The sequence below is a fragment of the Ursus arctos genome, unplaced genomic scaffold, assembly GCF_023065955.2.
Source record: "Ursus arctos isolate Adak ecotype North America unplaced genomic scaffold, UrsArc2.0 scaffold_9, whole genome shotgun sequence".
Taxonomy (NCBI): Eukaryota; Metazoa; Chordata; class Mammalia; order Carnivora; family Ursidae; genus Ursus; species Ursus arctos.
In genome coordinates, this window is record NW_026623111.1 from 31,291,204 (window position 1) to 31,315,758 (window position 24,555).

General features: G+C 40.0%; 1 protein-coding gene and 1 pseudogene across 2 annotated transcripts in view; both read left to right on the plus strand.

Annotated features, from left to right (window-relative positions):
• The first annotated feature begins 214 nt into the window (after positions 1 to 214).
• Positions 215 to 661, plus strand: LOC113262422 (40S ribosomal protein S24-like; annotated as a pseudogene).
• Positions 662 to 2,001: 1,340 nt separating this feature from the next.
• KLB (klotho beta) overlaps positions 2,002 to 24,555 on the plus strand; it is a 34,341-nt gene continuing 11,787 nt past the window's right edge. Inside the window, exons 1-3 of one of the 2 annotated variants that reach the window (XM_026508752.4) lie at positions 2,002 to 2,998; positions 20,886 to 21,396; positions 24,078 to 24,346. In XM_026508752.4, coding sequence (XP_026364537.1) covers positions 2,207 to 2,998; positions 20,886 to 21,396; positions 24,078 to 24,346 — 1,572 coding nt within the window. In that variant the 5' untranslated portion in view covers positions 2,002 to 2,206. The remainder of the gene's footprint in view (positions 2,999 to 20,885; positions 21,397 to 24,077; positions 24,347 to 24,555) is intronic. The other variant, XM_044387674.3, reaches the window with a different exon arrangement.

Genomic DNA, 24,555 nt, shown 5'->3' on the forward strand with positions numbered 1-24,555 from the left:
ATCCTATAGGGACCGGTCATGGCCCTTGTTTTTGGAAAAGAGAGACCCAGAGAGAAATTTAAGTCGAACAGGGATTATAGATAAATATATTATATGATAAGTGTCATTAACAGAGAAAGTGTGGGCTGCCACGGGAACATGGAACAAGGAGATACATCTATATCAATCAAACTCTCTTATTTCCTCTCTGGCTGCCCGAGGATCAACCACCATCATGAGCGACATGGTTACTATCCAGACCGGGAAGTTCATGACCAACTAACTACTTCATCCAGGGAATACAACAGGACCTAAGACAGGAATTCGGGGAAAAACTAGCTAAAACGTACGAGACTACACCAGATGTCATCTTTGTGTTTGGATCCAGAGCCTATTTTGGTGATGGGAAGACAACTGGCTTTAGCATGATTCACGATTTCTTGGATTACACCTCCAAAAATGAACCCAGATATAGACTGGCCGGTAGAAGAAGAAACAGATGTCAAGGAAACAGTGAAAGGAATGCAAGAACAGAATGAGGAAAGTCAGGGGGACTGCAAAGGCCAATGTCGGTGCTGGTAAAAGTGAGCTGGGGATCAGACGCAGAAGGAGAAAAGATTCTGCCGTGAGTTCATCTATAGTGATTGTGCAGATGTTTCACGAGAGGATTAATAAACTGTAAATGTTTGTAATTTAAATAAATAATTCCAATCAAGTTAGGAAGGCAGAGAGTCTTTCTTGAGGAGGTCCTGCCCTTTTGAAGAACACATGGACGAGAGCTTGATGAAGGGGGGAGCACATCCTACGCAGAGAACACGCACACCAAGACAGAGGGTGTGAGCACTCCACGTGTGTCCAACTTACTCAGCGTGGTTTGTTATGGCTGAAGGGATGCGTTCTACATGTAGTTAACTGAAGAGGGATGAAGTTGAAAATGTGGGCAGGAGCCAGAATATAGCATCTTTTATGCTAAATCTTAGCATCACTTTCTGAATAACCCTTCCTTTTCACATAGAAATAAGAATGTTTATTGAGCACTTATTATGTGGCAGTGTCTCTTCTAAGTGTTTTGCATGTATTAACTCACTTAATTCTCACAATCACCCACGTAGTAGACACCAGGATTGCGCCTTTTCTTACCTAATAGGAAACTGGGGTGCAGAAAGGTTAAATAACTTGTCCCCAGTCACACAGCTATACTTAAACCCATGCAGTCTGATTCCAGAGGCCCAACTATTAACCACTCTGCCTTTCATTAGTGTGGGATACTTCAAATGTGTTCAAGATTACATTTTTAGGAAATTATCTGTAGGTTATGGATTCTGTATAGTATTTTCTTTCTATTTATTCTTATTCCAGAATCATGCTGTTTAAGCTGTGTGTTTTTTGTTTTGGGTTTTTTTTTTTAATGTTTTCATATCAAAAGGTAGTCTGTGCCTTCACTATTTTCTTTTTCAGGGTTTTCTCTTTCCTTTTTTTTTTTTTTTGTAATTATTCCCTATTTATGTGTCAAGTGAACTCTCACAATAATTTCATATTTGGGATTAGAGGATTTAAGTTGAAAGTGCATTTAAATTTACAAATTAAATCGGAAAGTATTTAGTATTTCCACCCAGAAAGTACTATCTAGTTCTTCATCCATTTCTCTCAAATTTATCAATACATTTTTATAATTTTCTTAATGTATGTAGCACTTGATATGATTATTCTTAGATGTGTTATAATTTCTGTGGAAGTATAATACCTTATTGTATTTTCTAATTCTGGATTATTGGCACATAGGAATGCTACTTAATTGTATTGCTTCTCCTGAAACGTGAAATAATAAAATTACCACTCAAAAAACTATGAGCATAGCAAAGGTATATACTTTATGCAGTAATGTTCAAAACATTCAGGGAAGATTTGGGTCCGTAGGAAAGGCTACAAAGAGAATATGGCATTTTTATTCATTGTTCACCTACGTTTTAGTTACACGTTCAAACTACTGTCAGTGATGCATTTTCATATCGTTTTTCCCATAGTGAGAGGGAAGGAAGCGGGGTGGTGAGGATAGTAGAGCCACCTCCCTCAAATTACGTTGCTCTCCATGACCCATCCTAAGCCTCACAGTTCAGGCTAATCATTGACCGGGCTTTACAATCACAAGCTTTTACTGAAGCGTTGATAAGACAGGCGAGCAGTTAGTAGCAAACGCAGCCAGGCTGTGCGGCTGGATCTCCAGGGAATGAATGGATTTTTCCTCAGCACCGATGAAAGAAACATACACTATAGGAAAACAATGTGCAACCGCGGGCTGCAAAGATCTGTCATCCTGTCGGCACTTATTCTCCTACGAGCTGTTACTGGATTGTCTGGAGACGGAAGAGCTGTATGGTCTAAAACGCCTCATTTTAGTCCTGTAAATGAAAGTCAGCTGTTTCTCTATGACACTTTTCCTAAAAACTTTTTTTGGGGCGTTGGGACTGGAGCATTTCAAGTGGAAGGGAATTGGAAGACAGATGGAAAAGGACCCTCTATATGGGATCATTTCATCCAGACACACCTTAAAAATGTCAACAGCACGAATAGTTCCAGTGACAGTTACATTTTTCTGGAAAAAGACTTATCAGCCCTGGATTTTATCGGAGTTTCTTTTTATCAGTTTTCCATTTCCTGGCCAAGGCTTTTTCCCGATGGAATAGCAGCAGTTGCCAATGCAAAAGGTCTCCGGTACTACAACACTCTTCTCGATGCGTTAGTACTTAGAAACATTGAACCTGTAGTTACTTTATACCATTGGGATTTGCCTCTGGCTCTACAAGAAAAATATGGGGGGTGGAAAAATGAAACCATAACAGATATCTTCAATGACTATGCCACCTACTGTTTCCAGAAGTTTGGGGACCGCGTCAAATATTGGATTACAATTCACAATCCATATCTAGTTGCTTGGCATGGGTATGGGACAGGTATGCATGCGCCTGGAGAGAAGGGAAACTTAGCAGCTGTCTACACTGTGGGACACAACCTGATCAAGGTACTGTACGGCTGCCTTCGTGTTCTAGCTTCCAAATGTAAGGAGCAGGAGTTAAAAAGGAAACACTAAGAAATGTATCTTATGCTTAAATGATTCTTTTTATTGACATCACCTCAAGGAATTGCAGTCTCACTCACAAGTTCTATCCTCCGATTTCACATTTAAGGTCCTGTTTTATTTATCTAAGCTCTGAGTAATGTATTAAGCCCATTATTTTCCTTAAATGTTGCACTTTTAAAATGTTTTCACTCTCAAAATCTACAAGTGTACATTAGAGTGTGAGAATATGAGTTTACTTTCATTCTGTGAAAAAACCAGTCCTTTAGAAATCTAATTGCTGAAACCCTTTTCTGACAACGTGCCACCATTTCAGAATTTTTTTGCAACATGACCTTTTCCAATCAGTATTTGTCGTTAGTATTACTATTCTTAGTGATACTTAGCAATAATAAGCTAAATACCTGTTAGCTAACTGATACATATTAAATACAGGAATTGAGATAAATGTACTTCACACTTGGTTTTATCTGTGTTACATAGCAGAAAAGATGAGGCTAACTGTTCTGGGAGTTAAAATTAAACTAGTAATATAAAAACTCAGGAGAATATGCTGTACTCAGTATGTTTTAAGAGCTAGAGTTTATGTTGGGAGATGTTAAAATCACTAAAGCAATGGTGAAAATGTAAGCAAAATAATAGCAAATACTGGTTGGATGCCTACTATGTACCAGAGACTATATTAAGCATTCTGCAGGCATTATCACATTGAACCCTCATGATTAACTTTATGAACTAGGTCCTATTCGTATCCCCGTTTTAAAGATAAGGAAACTGAAGCTTAGTGGGATTAAATGAATTAATTTATAAATGACAGCATAATTACACAGCAAAGGTCTTTATTAAGAATGTTTTTAAAAAGAGCAATCTTTCAGGGATTTTGAAGAGACTTTGCCTCACATTGAGGCTAATATCTAGAATCAGGTTAAACTTTTTGAGTCAAATAGTTTCCTTGGGGAAAATAAATGACTCTGGACACCTGTTACATTTTGAAAATGAAGACACTTTATTGGTAGTGCTTCATAATGTGCTAGGAGGAGTAATCTGATTTTTGATAGTCAAATGTGACATGCGTAGAAGTAGAAAAAATGTATAGGAACATAAAATTACTCCATGTCTAAATTGGCATATACAAAAATGTCTACCCACCCTTCTTCTCTTTTTGAACTTTCTGGGTTATTCTACATGTGTGTCGTGCTATGGTTCAGTCACAGCTGCCTTTGCAGTAAACAGATTGCATTCTGATTTCATGGTCATTTACATATCTTTGATTAGCGTTGTCTATAGAGCATATGATTAATAAGATTAATATAGAGCACCTTAATTAATTGAGGGTGCACTGTGATTTGGCAAGTAGGACCTTAAAGGGGAGAAAACGTATAGCTATTAACTATGAAAATTATGCATATGTAAGTTAGAAAAATATTCCTTTTATCTAGTTCTTTAAATTATTAAAATGTATGCATTCATATATACTGCATGCTTGTGTAGATTGAAAAACATCAGATTGTACCAGAGGGTAAAAAATGAAAAAGTTAAATTCCTCTCTCCCTCTCCACCTATTTCAACCTCGAAGAAGCTACTGTTGGTGGTCTTTTATATAGTCTTTTAAAAGTTAAATAGGCAAATACATGCACATATATGTTTATTTAACCTTCTTATAAAGAAAAACGTTCTCAATCGTTGAAGTTTTCAGTTACCTGGAAAAATGTTAACAACTGGAATTTTCATGAACAATATGTTTTAGTAGTTAAAGCCTTAAATGGCTATCTGATAAAAAAAAATACACAGGAAAAAGTTGTAACTAACAAATAGGCATTGCTTTCAAACTTATAAAATGCTGCATTTTCAGATGTTTTTCACTTTCCCCTAATTCTAGATAAACTGCCTTTTACACAAAATTAGCACTCTCCGATAGTGAAATAAATTTTATTGTTTTAAATTGAGGGATTACATTTTTTAATTATTGCCTTTTCCAAATAATTTCTTCCATCTCTTTGATTTCTGAATCACTAACCTAAATAAGGAGCGTAGGGGTCCCGCGAAATCAGTCAGAAGGTGAAACATGCTTCACAGCCCAGTGACATATAGCTCCAGAGAGAGTTCTTGCAATGGTTTGGTAGCCCGAGGTGAACTCACTTTTCCCACTTGTTCCTTCTCCGTTCTTCCTTTAACATGGAAAAGATTAATTTGATAGTTTATGTTGCAATGATGTATTTCTTCCTTATTCTGCCGCCTGTGACCCAGAAGCAACATTCTTGAGGACGTGTTTTTAGTCCAAGTTCACACATTTTACTGAGTTTAAAAAGCCTAATATAAAACTCACTTCACTTTTCCCTCACTCCTCAGACACCGAGAAGATTTTACAGTGGCTATTGGGTCTTTCTACTTCCAGGATAACTTGAAAAGTCCATTTCGGTCTGCAGTGTCCTGGTTTGGAGGAAACCTGAATGGCCTAGCCAGTCCTGAGACTGACCTAGGACTTAAATCCCAGCTTTATTGCAGACTTGGTGAGTGCCTTAAAGTGAGTCCAAGCCTCAGGTGAAAAAACAAAAAACAAAAACCACCCGCCATAATCATCCTTACTAATGGATGCTCCACTCGGAGTTTTGAACAGTATTTGGAACAGAAAGAGAGTACATTTTTTGACTTGACCATCTCTAAGCATGGTAATCATGGCTTTAAATATTATCTGCAGTTTTGACAACAACCTTGCCAGGTACCTTTTATTATCATTCCTGTGTTACCACAGAGTGATTATTTCTCACATGCATCACGTTCCTGCCCTGCGTAAAATCCATTAAGTGGCTCTCCAAAGCTTTTGGGACTAAAGTCCTGATTTTTTTTCGCCAAGATACTGAACCCACAACCCCTGACCTCCATTCCAGCCTCCTCCTGGCCACTCTCCCGTGTGCATCACTAATGCCAACCCCTTGCACCCCATGGTCTATAATGCACGACCGGCAGTATCTTGGCTTTACCTCACTCTTCCTCCCCACTCAGCCTTTACTAGCATTCTATGCAGTGAGCATGCCCTTTGTACTCCCCACTTTACCCATCTGATGTCCTTCAAGACTCGTTTAGGCGGTCACCACCTCTAGGTTATTCTTGAACTGTTAGGATTAGTGTCGCCCTAAGGGGTCCCATAATAAGATGTGCTTACTTCCACCATAGCACTCACACCATATGGAACTCTTCTGTCCCGCCAAGTAGCCTGAGGCCTCCTTCGAAGGAGAGACTATTCTTTGTCTTTGTGTTTCCAGCACCAACCACAGAATATTAGTTCCATGCTAGGTGGCAATGTTTGTTGAGTGAGTAGTTGAGGATTTCTATCTTAAATCTTGTGATCAAAGAACCAATCTCAAGTTTAAAATTCGTAGTTCATTGCATTATTGCTGATTCTTGAAATAGTGCCTTGTGAATCCACTGGTATATTAGTTAGGACTTTTTGGTTGTGAGTGACAGAAACTTAATTCAAGTTGGCTTAAGCAAAAATGAACGATTTCCTGGCTCAGTAACAGAATCACAAGGGATTTGGACTCAGGGATGAGGACACTGTCGGAAGCCCTTTATCTCCATCTCCCATGTTCTTTTCTTCTTGGGAGTTTGGATCATTCTCTCTTTTGTAGAGGAAAGATTTCTCTCTTTCAAGTTCAGTTTTTAAAATCCCAGAGACAGATTCCAGCCTGTGTGGCCTATTGCTCTCAGCCCCTCAGATCAGCACAGCCCCAAGGTTTCACATTAGTAAAAGCGGTTAAGGTGTCTGTTTTCTTTCTATTTTTAAGTCAATAAATATGCATGATAATTTAAATTTTAGGTCCCCCTCCCCCTTAAAAGGGAACATCTGGGAGCCTCTGAGTAAACACGCACAGAGGTTGGGGAAGATGAGTTTGCTCATAAGAGGGTAAGTCACTCCACAAAACAGCTTCCATGATGGTTTTGACTTCACTGCTTTAAATTTGTATCTTTCGTAGATACGTACTGTTTACATAGTATAAGGATTTCTCAACCTCAGTACTATTGACACTTTGGGCCAAATAATTCTTTTTTGTGGTGGGGTGTCCTGTGCCTTGGAGAATGTTTATCCGTATCCCTGGCCTCTCCCCACTAGATGACAGTAACACCCTGGCCCCCAGGGTTATGACACAAAAACTGTCTCCAGACATTGCCAAATGTCCCCAGCAAGTGGGAAGCAAAATTCCTCTCCTTCCCCTCTCCTGAAAACCGCTGGTGTAAACCTGTAATAGACAACTGGCCGAAGACAGAAGGCATAAAGATTAAGGATGTTGAAATATAATTAGTATGAAGGACATAAAGTTGCCTCAATTTTAGAAAATTGCCTCGAGATTTCCACCAGAACTGTAAGTTGCGTAGATAAACTCGAAATTAGTTCATGTCTGGTTTGTCTTTTCACACACTGAGAATAAAGACTGCCCCTAGGAGCTCGGCATTATTTGGAAATACTTGTAAGAGCTGCCCCAAATCGTTTCTCTCTTAGAGCTATTTGCGAGCAAAATGCTAACCATACTTTTTGAAAGCTGGTACTTTTTAAACAGCAAAATTCAAGGATTCAAACAAATGTAAGCAATTTTTCTCCATTTTTGATGCCACTACATTGTATTTCACCAAGTTGGGTTTTTTTGTGCATCACTTCATGTTGGGTTTTTTTGCTGGGGTTTGTTTTGGTTTTTTTTTTTTTGGTTTGTTTGCATATCCAAGTGCCACGTGTACCATTATTTACTAAAATGTTTTTCTTCAAAATGTTTATTTTGAAAGGAAATTGTATTCCTACAATACATGAGACCAGTATTTTCAAATACCCTTAAAATAAATATGTAACATTTAAAACAAAAAATTTCATCTTTTTACACCTAATGGCATGTCCCATACAAAAAGAGGTGGGTGTATCAGACTTGGAAAACACCACAGTAATACATTTGGTCCTAAAACCAAACACAGTGTGCCATTTTAAAAGGTGTCAAGAAAAATGCTTTTTCTTATGTAATTAAAATAATTTGAATAATGTAAGACTATTAAATGGGAAAACGCCAATATTTATGTATATATATATATGAGTATCTTAATTATTCATAATTTATTTTCTGAATATTTTCAACTTATTTGAACTAAATTTTCAATACAATTTAAAAAAAAACAGGTTTATGTCAAATAAAATATATGTCAACAGTTTTTTGTATATCACACACAAATGATGAAATTATTTTTCAAATTCCTCAGGGGTTCAAGAGATTGCTTAATACCGTGAAAGAGGCTTTCAGGACAAGAAATGTTGGGAAACTCTGCTCGAGGTCGAGGCTTCACCAGCTTGTTCCTGAGCCTGGGATAGGGCTTGATTGATTTCCTATTTTTCTACTTCTTTGAGGAGCAGTGTCTTAACATTTCTTGGCATTGTTCCCTCCGAGAAGTTCACACCAGGCTGGGTACATGTTAAGTATTCAATAAATAATTCAATTGATTATTTTCTATTTAAAGAAGATCTACCTTGTCCTAGAAAGGATTTAAAACTGCAATTGAATAAAATTGGATTTCAGACATACACACACACACACACACACACACACACCAGCCCAGATTCTGGCATAAACACATAGTCTTTTCAAAACATGCAAATCAACTATGTATCCCTGTTTCTATTAAAAATTTTTCTGTAAAAGCCCATCTTGAAACAAGCTGCAGAATATTGATCACACTTCAAGCTGAGTGATGTGTTCATGAGGGTTCACTATATTATTCTTTCAATTTTTGTATGTTAATGGAAATTTTCACAATTAAAAGTAAAAGATTAAGTAAGTAAAGAGATTATTTTATATTTTTAAAAGAAAACAATTGTCTTTATGTAGTGCACTTCTTAAAGGCACCCTTGCAAGTCTTAATCAAAGTTTAGTGTTAAAACTCACCACACAGCTATGATGTGAAAAAACCACCATTCACATGATTAATAGCCAAGCTTTCTTTGCCAACAGGATGCTGCAACTGCTTTCTTGAACAAGAGGGCTGCAGGGTTTCACAGGCACATTTAAGTAGATTAAATGTCATTTCTAAACCTCTTCTGCCCAAACCCCCACTAATAGCTTGAAGACTAAGCGTAATATTTTGAAATGGAAATACTAGCAGGAGCCTTCTTTAGCTTGTGTTGATCAGACAGAGACAAAATCTCCAACGATCATCTGAAATGATTTTTTTTCCCATGAGAAAAATAAAGAAATGTGTTTTTTTTTTTTTAAACTCCCTTGTTAAAGTTGGGTTATAAGACAACAACATACCAAAATTAATTTTTGCTAAATCTGTGGTTAAAAAAACTAGCCCAAGCTTTTTTGCCCATGAAGGACAGAAAAGGGGTTAAAAAGAAAAAAGCCTTATTACTTGCTATCTTCCACCACTTTCCTCTCCCACACAAAACAAACCAAAAAAGGACACAGAAAGGGGAGTGGGGTGGGGAGAAAGGACAGAAGTTGGTCTTCATTCTTACAATAAAATGGAGGATGAGGCAATTATTGTAAATAATTTTTTAACATTCTATCATACTATTCTTAGTAATTATTATTATGAGAAGAATATTGCATACCCACTGTAGTGCCCAAGATGGTACTAGGTACTTTTTCTATATTATCTCATTTAATTTGCACGTTGACTCTGCCAGGCAGGGTACTCTCATAGCCATTTCACACTGACGACGCTGAAGCCCAGAGAAATTTCCCTGAGGTTATGCAGCTGTATGTGTTTGCTTATTTTACTCCATAATCATGTCAGAGCCAAAATTCAAATCTTATCCATCCAAATCCAAGCTAACAAGGTTTAATGACATGAATCAGCTACCCAGCTTCAGTGAAAAAGAGCAATTTACGGTCTTGAAGCCCATGGCAGCCACTCGCTGATGCTGACTCACAGATACTTAACTTCACGTTGCCTGTTTAAAGACCAGAACCAACCATCGACGTGTTTTATTTGTCCACAAAATCTATGAACAATTCATCCCTGACTCATACATTAACCATGAGGTTTCCCATGTGTCCCCAGGATTCAAATGTTTTATTTGCTCACAACTTTAGTGTCCCATTAAAGTAAGGTTCGATCATATGTGTGTGCCCTTGGCAAAACCATCTGAAGTTTAAATAAATGTTAACACAATTATTCACTGAATTAGCCAATCCGTGATACCTATTTTATAATCCCAACTCATCTCCCTTAGGATCTAAGACACCTCTAACAAAATATAGGAAATAATGATCCAACAAGTTAAGACTAGCGTCCTTAGAGGCGTTTCTAATCAAATTTGAATAAAAAGATAAAAACTGCTTGTGGGTAAGAATTGCCAAAGACAGTTTCTATAGCCAAAATACCATTGTTATGGGATGCCTGGGTGGCTCCGTCGTTGAGCGTCTGCCTTCGTCTCAGGTCATGATCCCGGCGTTCTGGGATCGAGCCCCACATCAGGGCTCCCTGCTCAGGGGGAGGCCTGCTTCTCCCTCTCCCACTCCCCCTGCTGATGTTCCCTCTCTCACTGCCTCTCTCTCTATCAAATAAATAAATAAAATCTTTAAAACAAAACAAAACAAAATACCATTGTTAGTTATGAGTCCTGTTAAAAACAACAACAAAAACAAACAAAAAACAACAACCCTATTCATAGAAGACAATTGGTATTCTAAAACCTTCAAGAGAGCAATATTTACTTTTTCTTATCGTTAAGTAGAAAAAGTTATACTTCGGTGAATGATTAACAAGAGCTTAAATACATGTAATTATAAATGTTCAGAGAACAACATTTTGATCATATTTAAACAGCTTGATTTGATACGGACACTCTCATACATGGAAAATTCGGCCCAACTAGAGATCAGAAAATACTGTAGGCCGTGGAAGCAGTGCTAGATATGCTGCAAAAAACAAACTGAGGAAAACTTTACATTTGCTTATAGAGTAAAATAAGCCATTTAATTGTACATAAAAATTGTATATAAAAAATTGCATATGAAAAATCTTACTGCGAAAATTCAAAACTCATTTAGTCTATGCTCAAAGAAGAGGGAGTCATTAAACCATTGAACACGAATGAAGGATTCTGTGGCTGAAAAGTAGCAGGAAGGCCAAGAAAAGATCTGAACCTTCTAACTTACCAGGAAAGAGTGAATCACTGAAGTAATTAAAGTGGTTCCTGGGTATTCTACCTGAAAATGTTTGGGGGACGTCTTGCGGCTGGAGGAAACCAATCTTTTAGTATTGGGGGCAGTATATGGATGGGTCCTATCTTGACCAGAGATTATGTGACTGAGTCTTAAAAAAGGGGTTGGGGTTTATCGCCGTCATTCTTCTTTCATGTTAATCACGTGTGTATTTTATGTCTCCTGCTCTTCCCTTTGAATAACAACATTTATTATGGAGTAAAAAGGCATTTTTTTAAAAGATTTTATTTATGGGGCGCCAGGGTGGCTCAGTTGGTTAAGCATCTGCTTTTGGCTCAGGTCATGATCCCAGGGTCCTGGGATCAAGCCCTGTGTCAGGCTCCTTGCTCAGTGGGGAGTCTGCTTCTCCCTCTGCCTGCTGCCCCCCCCCACTTGTGCTCTCTCTCTCTCTCTCTCTGTCAAATAAATAAATAAAATATTTTTCTAAATAAATAAATAAACAAAACAATGCATTTTTACTGCAAAACATTCAAACAATACAGAAAGTCATAAAGTCCTTTTTCCTTACTCTCTAACCCCATACCCCGGAAGTAACAACTGCTAGCAGCTTATTCAATGTCCAAATACTTTTTTATGTGTATATGAGCACATACATATCGTCACTTTTTTTTTTTTTACAAAATTTGCATCATATTATTAAGTTTCGATTATCATCTCTGATGGACTGAAATGCAAAAGTATTCTGCTTTTATCTACTTATATCTGTACTTCTCTTTCCTATTAGAGGTTATAGTGCGTTGGAAGGCAGGAGCTATCTTGTTAATGTTTTTCTTTCTGAACGCCTACCAAGGTGCCCTGTATTTGTTAAATAAGTATTTGTAGACTTGAATGTAAGCAGTCAATGCGAATGAATGAGAAGTGAAGAAAAGGACGTCATAATAGCTGTGGGTTGAAGGAAAGAGATAAAAATGACTTGTTGAAACTTGCTTTTGCTGATGTGTATATTTTCTATAAGGGAAAAAAAATCAAACAGAAGTAAATGCTGGTAAATTCTCAGTTTGATTGGGAACTGATGTGCTGCCCCCGCTGGTGAGGCTGCGTGAAGGTGTAATCAAAGCCAGGACTCCCAGCTCACCTCTTTCCTGAGAGTGTCGCTGGCACCCAAAAACTGTCACATGGCTTTCACCGCGTGCTGGCCCTTGCTTCTGGGCCTTGTCTGCTACATACCCCTCCTTGTCTCCGCCTGTTCAGTCGCCTCTGGGTCCATGGCATAAAAGCATGTTCAAAGGCATATAAATGAATTAATTAATATAAATTAATGTGCGTAATGTCCTGGAATTGACAGTGACTGAGAAAGCTGAAAGACTTAGTTCTAATTCTAGCTTTGCCACTGAGACCTTGGGCCTCAGCAGCTCATCTATAAATAGAAGATTTTTGAAGACTGGATCAGGTCCATCCTCTACCCCCACTTAGCAGGCGAGAGCACAGAACCTGGAGCGATATAGCACGGGCTTGACTTAGTTTGTGAAACTAGACAAGTTATTTAACCTTTCTACCCCTTGGTCTCCTCTCCTCTAAAGTGGGAATCTAAGAGTACCTACCTTAATTCTCTTAGATGAGGATTAAATGAGCTAGTACATGGGAAGCACTTTAGAACAGTGCCCAGCACTTCTGGCACTAGGTACATGTTAGCTCTTATTACTATTTATATTATTAATTTTCTATGGTTCTGTAATTTAATCACTGTTCTGTTCTATTTGATCATGAAAGGCACTCATCTTTAAGGACCATTTAATCGTGATTTGTTTGAAAATTGTGCGGTGAGGAATGCTATCCAAACACAGCAGATCCTTTCCATCTTGGTTTTTAACATTCACAATGGTGTAAAGATCTGGGTCCTCAGTCAAGACGGTCAAGTGTGGAAGTGGTCTCTAAGGATTCATTTAGCCTCTGACACCAATGGGGACAATATCCAATGCCAACTTTGCTGGTTCTAGGAAAGACGCCCAGGGAATTACACACAAGTGTTCCATGCTGTGTTGGGTACTTGGACAAAGACATGGTTTTCTGAAAACCCCAAATTTCCTGGCAAGTCCTCCTTGACCTTTCTAGGTGATCCTGAATTTCAGACATACATAGATATTTTCTCCTCAGCATGCAAGAGCCGGCTACAATACCCTCATTCTATCACTGTTTAGCTCTTTTAATCGATTATAATCCAGTACAGCAGAAATCAATTTAACATATAACTTTAAAACAGTATGTTGTGGTTCATGTCAAATGGTCTCCAACTGCTTCAAAATTTAGAATTGATGGGACAGGGGGCGCCTGGGTGGCTCAGTCACTTAAGCGTCTGCCTTCGGCTCAGGTCATGATCCCGGGGTGCTGGGATGGAGCCCCGCATCAGGCTCTCTGTTCACTCTCCCTCTGCTCCTCCCCACTGCTCGTTGCTCGCTCTCTCTCTCTCTCTCTCATGCTCTCTCTCACTCTTAGTAAGTACACACAAAAAAAATCTAAAACAAAAACAAAAACTGATCGGACATACAGAAAGGAGGATAGTTTGGTAAAGTGATCAGAGAGGCCTGGGTTCAAATTCTAGCTTTACCAGGTGTTCAGCCTCTGTGAACTTCAGTTGCTTTTCTAAAACGGGGGAAAAAAAAAAGACATCTGTTTTGCAGGGGCTGCTACCCACAGCGTCTGTCAGGTGACCCGCTAACTAGTCCATCCGTAGTGAGCATTCATTCAGCAGGCATTCTACGCCGGGCTCTTCTCCGGGCTTCTGTACATGCAGTTGGGAACAAAATAGATACAGTCTCTGCGCTCGAGAAGCTCGTCGGCCAGGCCTGGTTCTACAAGGCATGAGCCTGAGACATACAGTCTGGGGGGTGCTCTGTGAGAAAAATACCCCCGAAGTCATGGACACAAAAGTTGGTACAAAAGTGAACATTTATTTAGAATGAGAAAAATATTACAACAGGTGACTGCAGCCTTAGAGATTCAGAATCCTTCTTTTCTGGGGTGTCTTTAGGGAATTCATCAGGATTACTTATCTAGCAATGCTTCTAATGGCTCCCAACCCACCTAGAACGTTTTCTAGGGACCCACGCAGGTGAGGGGTCCTGAGTCTTCAGCTTCCTTCGGTTCATGGGAAAGCTGCCTTTCTTGCCTCGCCTAAAACTAATAGGTTTTATTGTTATTGTAATCATTGTATTATGTGTCATTTCCTGTTTCTACATTGACTGTCTTTAACTCTTTATCCCTAAATCCTGAGGAAAGCCTTCAAGTCACTCTCCCAGGCCTTTGTGGCTTCAATTATACTCTGAAATATGGTCTTTTTGCATGGAAAAATTACCAACAGGATCCCAGTGGTTAATGTAATAATAACAGGAAGCTTAAAATATCACTCCAGGCCCTGCACAGTTGGCATGTAAGGGTTCTCCTTGGGCAAGGAGATTGAACTTCAGTTCAGCATCAAGTTGCTACTATTGATTTCTTCTAAGCTCCCTTCCAATATCTGGGGAAGCCCACAGATGCTTTGCTTAATTAATTATGAGCTTTATTCTAGACCCTTTTTCCCCTCTGTGTTGCCAGGTTTAGACTCTGACTCAGGCATTAGTTGAATTTAGTAATATTATCATTGAAATTAGAATTCTATAACAATGTTAAAACTATGTTTTTGAAGGAATAAATATATTAGAGTTTAGTTTTTACATGATTCCTATGGGGAAATCTGGAAACTATACAAACTGATAATAAGCAAAGATTTGGTAGAATCATTTGTAAATATGATGATTGGAAAGAAAATAGGAGGAAGATTCATCAAAACGAATTTTAAGATGATCATTACTGAGCTATTCCAACTATAGAGAACATGAATTTGAGGGGTGGCTCAGTTAAGCATCTGCCTTTGGCTCAGGTCATGATCCTGGGGTCCTGGGACTGAGCCCTGAGAGTCGAGAGTCCCTGCTCAGTGGGGAGCCTGCTTCTCCATCTCCCTCTCCCCCTACCCTCCCCGTCTCCCTTCCCCTCCCCCTGTTCTACTGGCTCACATATGCGCTCACTCTCGCTCTCTCTCAAATAAATAAATAAAATCTTTAAAAAAAAAAAAAGAAAAAGAAAACATGAATTTGAACCATTAAAAATAGCATGGGTAAACATTTTCTTTATGAAAAGTGGGAACTTTTGTTAATATTTAAGATCTCTCCTAAGAATAATGAGGGTAAGATATTGCTTCTGAGAGTTTCAAGATTCAAAAAAAAAAAAATTTAAAGAAATAACAGTCACGTAATTTATTTTATTTTTTTAAAGATTTTATTTTTAAGTAATCTCTACAACCAACGTGGGGCTCAAACTCACAACCCCAACATTAAGAGTCACACGCTCCACCAACTGAGCCAGCCAGGTGCCCCCACATCATATATTTGTAATGAAATAACAAGTCACATATTTTTTAGCAATGAACAGTAAAGTTTGCATACGTTAAGCCCCCAATAAATATTTGTAGAATGCAGAATGAATGTTAAATAATCTGGAAGGGCAGCGATTGCAAATAGCAGAAAACTTGAAACTAATATAAAGAAGTGCTGAATAGATACAACAAATGAATCAATGAATCACACTGGAATTATTATTGTTATTATTTCTGGTTTCAGGTATAAAATTTAGTGATTCCTCACTTCCATAAAACAGCCAGTGCTCATCATAACAAGTGCCCTCCGTAACACCCATCACCCATCTAGCCCATTCCCCCCCACCCCCTCCAACAACCCACAGTTTGTTCTCTTTACTGAAGAGTTTCTTATGGTTTGCGTCTCTCTCTCTTCTTTTCCCCTTCCTGTATGTTCATCTGTTTTGTTTCTTAAATTCTACATATCAGTGAAATCATATGGTATTTGTCTTTCTCTGACTGACTGACTTCGCCCAGCATATTACACAATAGCTCTATCCAATCAAACTGAAATTAATCCCAATTCAAATGGACAATGACTAAAACTCAATCAGCTGCAAAAAATAAATGAGAACACACATATCTAGCCATGAAATTCAAGAGGTAGCAAGAGTTAGCTGCAGAACACTCTTCCTGCCCACACCAACTTCCCACAAGTTAAATTATTTCCAGCTTCGTCTTCTGGGGGACTTCAGTTTTGTACTTGTGTAGTCTTCACAGGATCTTCCCATGTATTACCTCATTCAACCTTCACAACAATTCTCTAGTGTGGGTTTTTTTTTTAGCTAGAATAACAAGAGGGAGAACTGAGGCTACGGGGAGGGGATGATTTATCCAAGATGCTAAAGCCAGTTAGCAACAGGGCCAGTACTAGAGCTTGGGTCTCTTGCTTTCAAGACCCGGGCCCTTTCCCCTATAGTTCCATGGAGTAAGTAGCAGCTTCCTGTCATTCTTGATAAACGTGTGTCCCCAATAGAGCAATCAATGTTTTTGAAGCAGATGGTCAAAGAACACTCACACCGATGGACAAAATGGGTGGAAAGCAATTTAGAAATACATAAAACAATTTTGAAAATAGGTAACCTATTCCTGGGATTAACAGAAGGAAATAATTCAAACAAATTAAAAGCTATATGCCCAAAGTTAGTTATTACAACATTACTTATGATAGGAAAAAAAGAGAGGAAGGAGGAAGGAAGGAAGGAAGGAAGGAAGGAAGGAAGGAAGGAAGGAAGGAAGGAAGGAAGGAAAAATAAGCTAGTTCCTACCAAAAGAGAGAGATGACTAAGTAAACCATATTTCATCAAATTGATGGTTATGAAGACAAGTAAGATGGGAAACGTTTGAAGTGATTTCAGCTGGGAAACATATTTGGAAAAGCTGGAAGGGAACACAGAAATATGAAAACAGTTTGCTGTGGCTGTGGAATTTTAAAATAAATTTTCTTTAACCATTTTTATTTAATATTTTATGAAATAATTTTAACAATAAACAAGTTTAGAGTTCACATGAAGATATTTCCACCACAATGTGACTAAAATCATGCAGATTTGGAAATTGAGCTTTTGACAAACGATGGGGGGTTCCTTAAATACGGAGACGTGTGATGTGCTAGGTTTGCTCAACTGTCTTCAACCCATGTCTTCCACCAGCGTCCCCCCGTGTCTTCCTGACCTCTGACCCCATCTTCATCTTGTTTCTAAAGTTGTGCCCGCTATCTTATTTGCTTCCTATCATTCATAGAACTTATCTGAGTCTGGTCTTCTAGGGGCATCAAAGAAAGCGGCTGCGTTAGACTAGAGGAGGGAACAGAGATATCCAGCCCCTGGCTGTCTCTCAATGACATCAGGCCCTGATAGCTGGTTCGGAAAGAAAAAGCTGCTGACTTCCCCTTTAAGCTACTGAATCTAAAGAACAAAGGTTGAAGCTCCCTTAAATCAATCATTCCAAAGGTAGATGGCCTTGTACAAGATAGAGGGTAACCTTGAAATCGCACAAGGACTGTTGTGCAAGGTTGCAGGGCCCAGCCTGAACTCCCGCGCCCCATTTTAGTTTTCCCATAGACCTCGTTTATGAGTGTCAGACCAAAGGACGCACCTAGATATCTCTGTTTCATCAAGATTTATGTCAAACTCACTATCTTGGAGCAATACTTTTTACCTTTTTACTTGGCAAACAGGATCAAGTTATAACGGTGTCACACAGAGCGCCTCCCCCACATTCCCCACATGAGAGTGGAGGGCAGTCTTCAGTCCAGAGCAAAGATAACCCTAGATGCCTTGATAGCTTATGCAAACAGCAGCAAAGGTGAAAGAGACTCTGTGGAACACCAAGGTCACCTTGGGGCATGACCACATAGATATATGCATCTATATACACATATCCCCGGAAAACTTGCTTGGAAGGGAATTGCAAATGTACGTGTCTGTTGTCTTCTAAGCTGTCCTATTTCTCATTAAAATGCTGATGCAACCAAGATTTTATCAGAGCTTACATCACCTTTCGCGCAGTCCCTGAACTAGGCACAGAACATCTACCTTAAAGAAATTCCCCTCTCCTTTTTTTGTTCCTATGAGGACTGATTTAATAAACACATCCTGATTCCACCTGTCTCTTCGGTGTCTGATGACATCGTATCTGCGAGGCAGCTAGTTTGTGACTTAGGATCCCGCGTGTTCCGTGCTCTACCGCGCACACATCCGAGTGCCCAACAGCCCTGAAGAGACGTACTGATCACTGCGGTTTTTGTGAATGAAATTACTGAGGCTAGCAAGGGATTAAGGGACAGATCAGAATAGAGCAAAGAATGCCGCCTTTGAATTCTAGTCACGCGTGATTGCTTTTGTAACAAATCAGAAAAAAAAAAAGAAGCAGTTTTCAAGTCTTTCTATTGTGATTCCAGCCCCAGAAAAGCCCAGAAAGAGCAACTAAGACCACTTCAGGTGAAGTCTGTCCCAGGCTCCCCTGTGATTCCTTCCAGAAGCTGGAACTCAGGCTCTGGGCTGGGGGGGAGGCCACGGCCTGAATACTTCCCTAGAAGGAGAGCATTTTTAAGTATCCTCGGGAATGTTTGGGTGCTAAATGATTTCGGGATCTTCCAGTGAAAATTGAGCAAGGACAGGTGGAACAGAGGTAACACTTCAAGGCATCAGCTCCTTCAGAAAATCTTTCAGGGAATGATTTAAATGAGCTATTCTTGCATAAAGCAAGGAGGCATCAGTCCTGGAATCCTTACCTCCTAGGTTAACACCTATCTCTCCCCAGACTAACACAATTCATGGCACATTTTCAGTGTCCTCAGGATCTATTAGCTTTGTTAGTTTTTTTTTAAAGATTTTATTTATTTATTTGACAGAGAGAGAGAGAGCACAAGCAGGGTGAGCGGCAGAGGGAGAGGGTTCCCTGCTGAGCAGGGAGCCCAATGCGGGGGGCTCAATCCCAGGACCCCAAGATAATGACCTGAGCTGAAGACAGGTGCTTAACCTACTAAGCCACCCAGGCGCCCCCAAGTTGTTTTCTTTTTTTTTTTTTTAAGATTTATTTGTTTATTAGAGAGAGAGAGAGCACGAGCAGGGCGAGGGGCAGAGGGAGAGGGAGACAAGCAGACTCCTGGAGCGGGAAGCTGGTCGGTCATGGCGCTCAATCCCAGGAGCCCGAGATCACGACCTGAGCCGCAACCAAGCTTCGGACGCTCAAGCAACTGAGCCACCCAGGCGCCCCAGGATCTATTAGGTTTGAACCATTGCTCAGATCTGATTGTTGCTGGCCTACAAAAAGGCATTTCAGATCATTCAACCCAATGTAAAATACCTCTAATGAGCGAGAGACAAGCTAAGGAACAGAACAGAAAGCATGTATTGTGGGTTAAAAATACTAAGGGTTTGTGCGCTTGCTTCAGAAACACCCAAACAGAGGAGAAACTGGGACACCCGGAAAGAGACATCAGGAGGCAAGCAAGTCTGAGGAGAAGAGATGCCGTCACACAGATAAAGGACAATTCTAAGGCTGCCTAGGTCACAAAGTGACCTTGAGCATTACCTGGCCTAGAGTCCTTAATTGTAGGCCTTGATATTTGCTCGCCCTGACACAGCTCATGGCTCTTAGCAAAATTTAATTATTTTTATGCCATTTCATATGTTTTCTTTCAACATTCAATCTTATTTTCGCCATAAGATGATGGGCTTCTGAGGGCACAGTCCCATGCCATTTATTTCAGCCTCTCGGGGCAAGGCAAACCAAGCATTAAGTAAGCACTCAGTGAGTACCTATTGAACAGACTGGAAACCTATCATGAGGCTCTGTAATCAGAAAGCTCAACTGGAAATGTAAATTCTGGGAGTATCAATAGTAATAACGTGAATCTTCGAGCGGTCCCTGCTACATGCCTTACTGTATGCTGCGTATTTAATATATATGTTAGCACCACATCTAACAGCTTTACGAAGGGCGTTATTATTAACTTCATTTTACAACTGAAGATACCAAGAGATTTCAGAAAGGTTAAGTGTAAGTACCTGAACGTCAAGCCCGAGAGTGCTGAACCCAAAACCCACACTCTTTCCTGCTTTGTGTAGTCCCTGCTACCCTTTTATAATGACAGTAATAATAACTGTTATATTAATAATAATCTGGTTATAAAAAATGGTTATAAAAATTAAACTGTTATCTTAATAATAATAATGTTATAAAAATAGTACCAATAGTAGTAATAATAATGGCTTATATAGGGGTTACTCTGTGCCAGGCACTCTTCTAAAGGCCTTTACATATATTAATTCATTCATTCTTCACAAGCCTAGGAGATGGGCTCTGTTATCCATTTATAGGATTTTGAGAGTGCATTATCTTGGACTTCTAAGTTAGGGCTAAAAGGAGATTCTCTAGAACAATGAAAGATCACTGCTCTTTGTCTTTTTATGTAGAGGAAGAAACTCAACAATCCACATAATATCTCACCTGCACCCAGTCCCTAGAGGGTCCATGAAGGGAACCAGGGAGAGGAGAAGTAAGATGGAGCTTGGACCAGGGTTCTCTGCCTGTCCCTTGGCAATCCTATAGGAGAGGCTTTAGGTTGGAGGCACAGGAGAAGCAGACAGAGAACAGACTTTGAGATATCAGGGTTCCCTGACAGCTCTCCCCAGTGCGTCACTAATTTGTCCATGAAAACACCTTCTACCAGTCAAATTACAATCCTTGTGAGTAAGGACAAGAAAGATGAACAATATTTTCTTCTTACTAGGCTCATTCGAAAGTTTGGCATAACTACAACACAAACTTCCGCCCACATCAGAAGGGTTTGGTATCAATCACGTTGGGATCCCATTGGATTGAGCCAAACAGATCAGAAGACATGATGGATATACTCAAGTGTCAACAGTCCATGGTCTCAGTGCTCGGGTGGTTTGCCAACCCTATCCACGGGGACGGAGACTATCCCGAGGTGATGAAAAAGAAGCTGCGCTCCATTCTACCCCTTTTCTCTGAAGCAGAGAAGAAGGAAGTGAGGGGCACCGCTGACTTCTTTGCCTTTTCCTTTGGACCCAACAATTTCAAGCCCCAGAACACCATGGCTAAAATGGGACAAAATGTGTCCCTCAATTTAAGAGAAGTGCTGAATTGGATTAAACTGGAATATGGCAACCCCCGGATCTTGATTGCCGAGAATGGCTGGTTCACAGACAGTCACGTGAAAACAGAAGATACCACAGCCATCTACATGATGAAGAATTTCCTCAACCAGGTTCTTCAAGGTTGGTTGCATATTAGCTCAATTTTTTAAACCTTTGAATACTTATCTTATAGGACACTTAAAGTCATCTTCAAACATATGATTATTGTTGTTGGGCTTTCCCACTGACCAATGCTGATAGAGTTTTTGTGGTACTCTCATGTCCTTTTTTAATAAAAGTTTGAGAACAAAATAATACTAGACTGTAGATACACATCCTTAATTGGCAACAAGGTGCCGTATCATTCTTTTTCTTTTTTTGAAGATCTTTGAAGTTTATTTATTTGACACAGAGAGAGAGAGAGTGGTGGGAGGGGCAGAGGGAGAGGGAGAGACTCTCAAGCAGATTCCGTGCTGAGCACCAAGCCCCATGTGGAGCTCCATCTCACAGCCCTGAGATCACCACCTGAGCCAAAACCAAGAGTCAGGCGCTTAACTGACTGAGCCACCCAGCAGCCCTCATGCTGTATCATTCTTTTTTAAAAGAACACATGCTACAAGAGATATGTCCCAAAGTTTTCTAACAGTAGTCTAAGAAGCTGAAAGCTTTTCTTGAAATTGTGCTCTTTTTAGGGGCACCTGGGTGACTCAGTTGGCTAAGCATCCCACTCTTGATTTCGGCTCAGGTTGTGATCTCAGGGTTGTGGGTTCGAGCCCCGTGTGGGGCTCCGTACTTGGCAGGGAGTCTGGTTCTCTCCTCCTCCCTTCCCCTCTGTCCCTCCCCCACTTGATCTCTCTCTACCTCAAATAAATAAATAAATAAATAAATAAATAAATAAATAAATCTTTTTTTAAAAAAGGAAAAAAGAAATTGTGCTCTTTTTATTCTATTACATGACTAAATGCTGAAAAGCTCTGAAGACAAAGATAATGAGCCATGAATGGCAAAGTTGAGTCATTTCTATTGCTCCTGGATATTTCTCTGACTCGTATTTCTCCCCTCATTCCTTTTGCACTACTCAAGCAGTGACATCTACAGGTGGTTGATTGAAATAATGGAGCAGAAGACAAGCCCAAATTATGGTGGGTCTGTCCCCTACAGAACTGGGCTCCATTTCACCAAATATAAAGAAATTCTCAGCAGATCTTTCTAAAAGTTTGTAGCTCTCTTTAGAAGTCACAAGCCTAGGGGCGACCGGCTGGCTCAGTCAACAGAGCATGCAACTGTTTCTCTTTTTTTAAGAATTTTTTTATGAGAGAGAGAGCAAGAGTGAGACTAAGGTCAGAGCAGAGGGAGAGGAACAAGCAGATTCTGCACTGAGCACACAGTCTGTCTCGGGGCTCGATCTCAGGACCCCGAGCTCATGACCTGGGCCAAAACCAAGAGTTGGACGCTTAACCCTCTGAACCACCCAGGTGCCCCTGAGCATGCAACTCTTGATCTTGGGGTGGTGAGTTCCAGTCCCACATTGGGGAGAGAGTTTACTTAAAAATAAATAAATAAATAAATAAATAAATAAATAAATAAATAAACTAATTAATTAAAATTTAGAAGTCACAAGCCTAGAGGAAAATGTGGGTTCTGTAGGAGAGCTTTCAGGGAGGGTCTTCAGAGAGCAAGATCTTGTTGCCCCACACTGTGCAGCATGGAAAGAGCCACTCCCAGCCACGGCCATGTGCACTTGGGGGCCTCCAGAGCAAAGGACTCTGCTTACAGAGCCTGAACCAAATATGGTGCAGTCGGGCAGAAGGGGTATCCATTCCCTAGATGGTACTTAGAACCAGGGCCTACAGAAACATATTTATCTCACTAGAATCTCTGGGGTGGATTTTCCACCTTTTGGGAAAAGAACATCAGTGACAAAAACCCAAAAATGCAGAAAGGAGGCATTTCTGTGAGAGAAATGAAAGCTTTTAAGAAAAGAAAAATAGTTCGTGGTTGATTTGGGTATTTGTTGCTTCTATTGCTGCCATTGATTTCCAGATTTCATTTTTACCCAATTCCTCAAAGTTACTGAATCAGGGGCGCCTGGCTGGCTCTGTCAGTAGAGCACGAGACTCTTAATCTTGGGGTTGTGAGTTCGAGCCTTATATTGGGTATAGAGGTTACTTGAAAAAAAAAAACAATCTTAAGAAAAAAAAAGTTATCAAATCAGAGTTTTTAATGCTAGAAAGGTCCTGAGAGATCTTTCCCAACCTTTTCTGTTAAGAAACTTGCCCAGTAGCAGCCTCCCAGGAGCATAGCGGCCTCCCGCCTCCTGCCCCTCAGCGGGCTGGTTCCCCCACAGCACTGTACTTGTTTCTCATCCTTATATGTCCATTCACTCATGTTCATTATCAAAGCGGATTTTTCAGTCCTTACAGGGTTGTTTTGTAGAAGAGAGTTTGTCCACAAATGGGACCTAACCCAAGCTTGAGACACTCTTGGTCACGAGCAGATGTCTGCCTTTGGTCCCAAAGGATTCTGAAGATTTCTATGCCTTCCGGCACAGATTTGCCCACTAATATTCTCGGGAATATTTTAAATTTGATCCTTTAATTGTGTCTTTCCCTTGTTGTGGGGAAGGGGAAGGACCATTCCGGATGAAAATAACTACCACTTTTCAAGTATCAACATGAATTTTCTATTGTATAAAATGAGCCTGCAAATGAGGAAAAAAGTTGGTTTCACAATCGGCTCCTGGCAACACGTCCCCCGGCAGATTGTTCACGAATCAGAAACACGAACCAGAGTAACATCTCTGCTTTTCTTCCTCTGTGCAGCAATAAGGTTTGATGGGATACCAGTGTTTGGCTACACCGCCTGGTCCCTCCTGGATGGCTTTGAATGGCAGGATGCTTACAGCACTCGCCGAGGATTATTTTATGTGGATTTGAATAGCAAACAAAAAGAAAGAAAGCCCAAGTCTTCGGCACATTACTATAAACAGATCATCCAAGAAAATGGTTTTACTTTCAAAGAGTCCACCCCAGATGTGCGGGGTCAGTTTCCCTGCGGCTTCTCGTGGGGCGTCACTGAATCCGTCCTGAAGGTGAGTTACAAAGTCACTATACCCAGGTGGACATAGAACACAGTATTTCATATCGTGTGCTCAGTGACAGCTGTCAGACAATACCAAATATGGTTACTTGGAGGTTCTGGAGGGGAGGTGGGCAAAGAGGAAGGAAGATGAGAATTAATGCTTACCGTGAGCCTTTCATGTGCCCGACTTTATTCTTGGCAATGCAGAGGAGAGGCTGC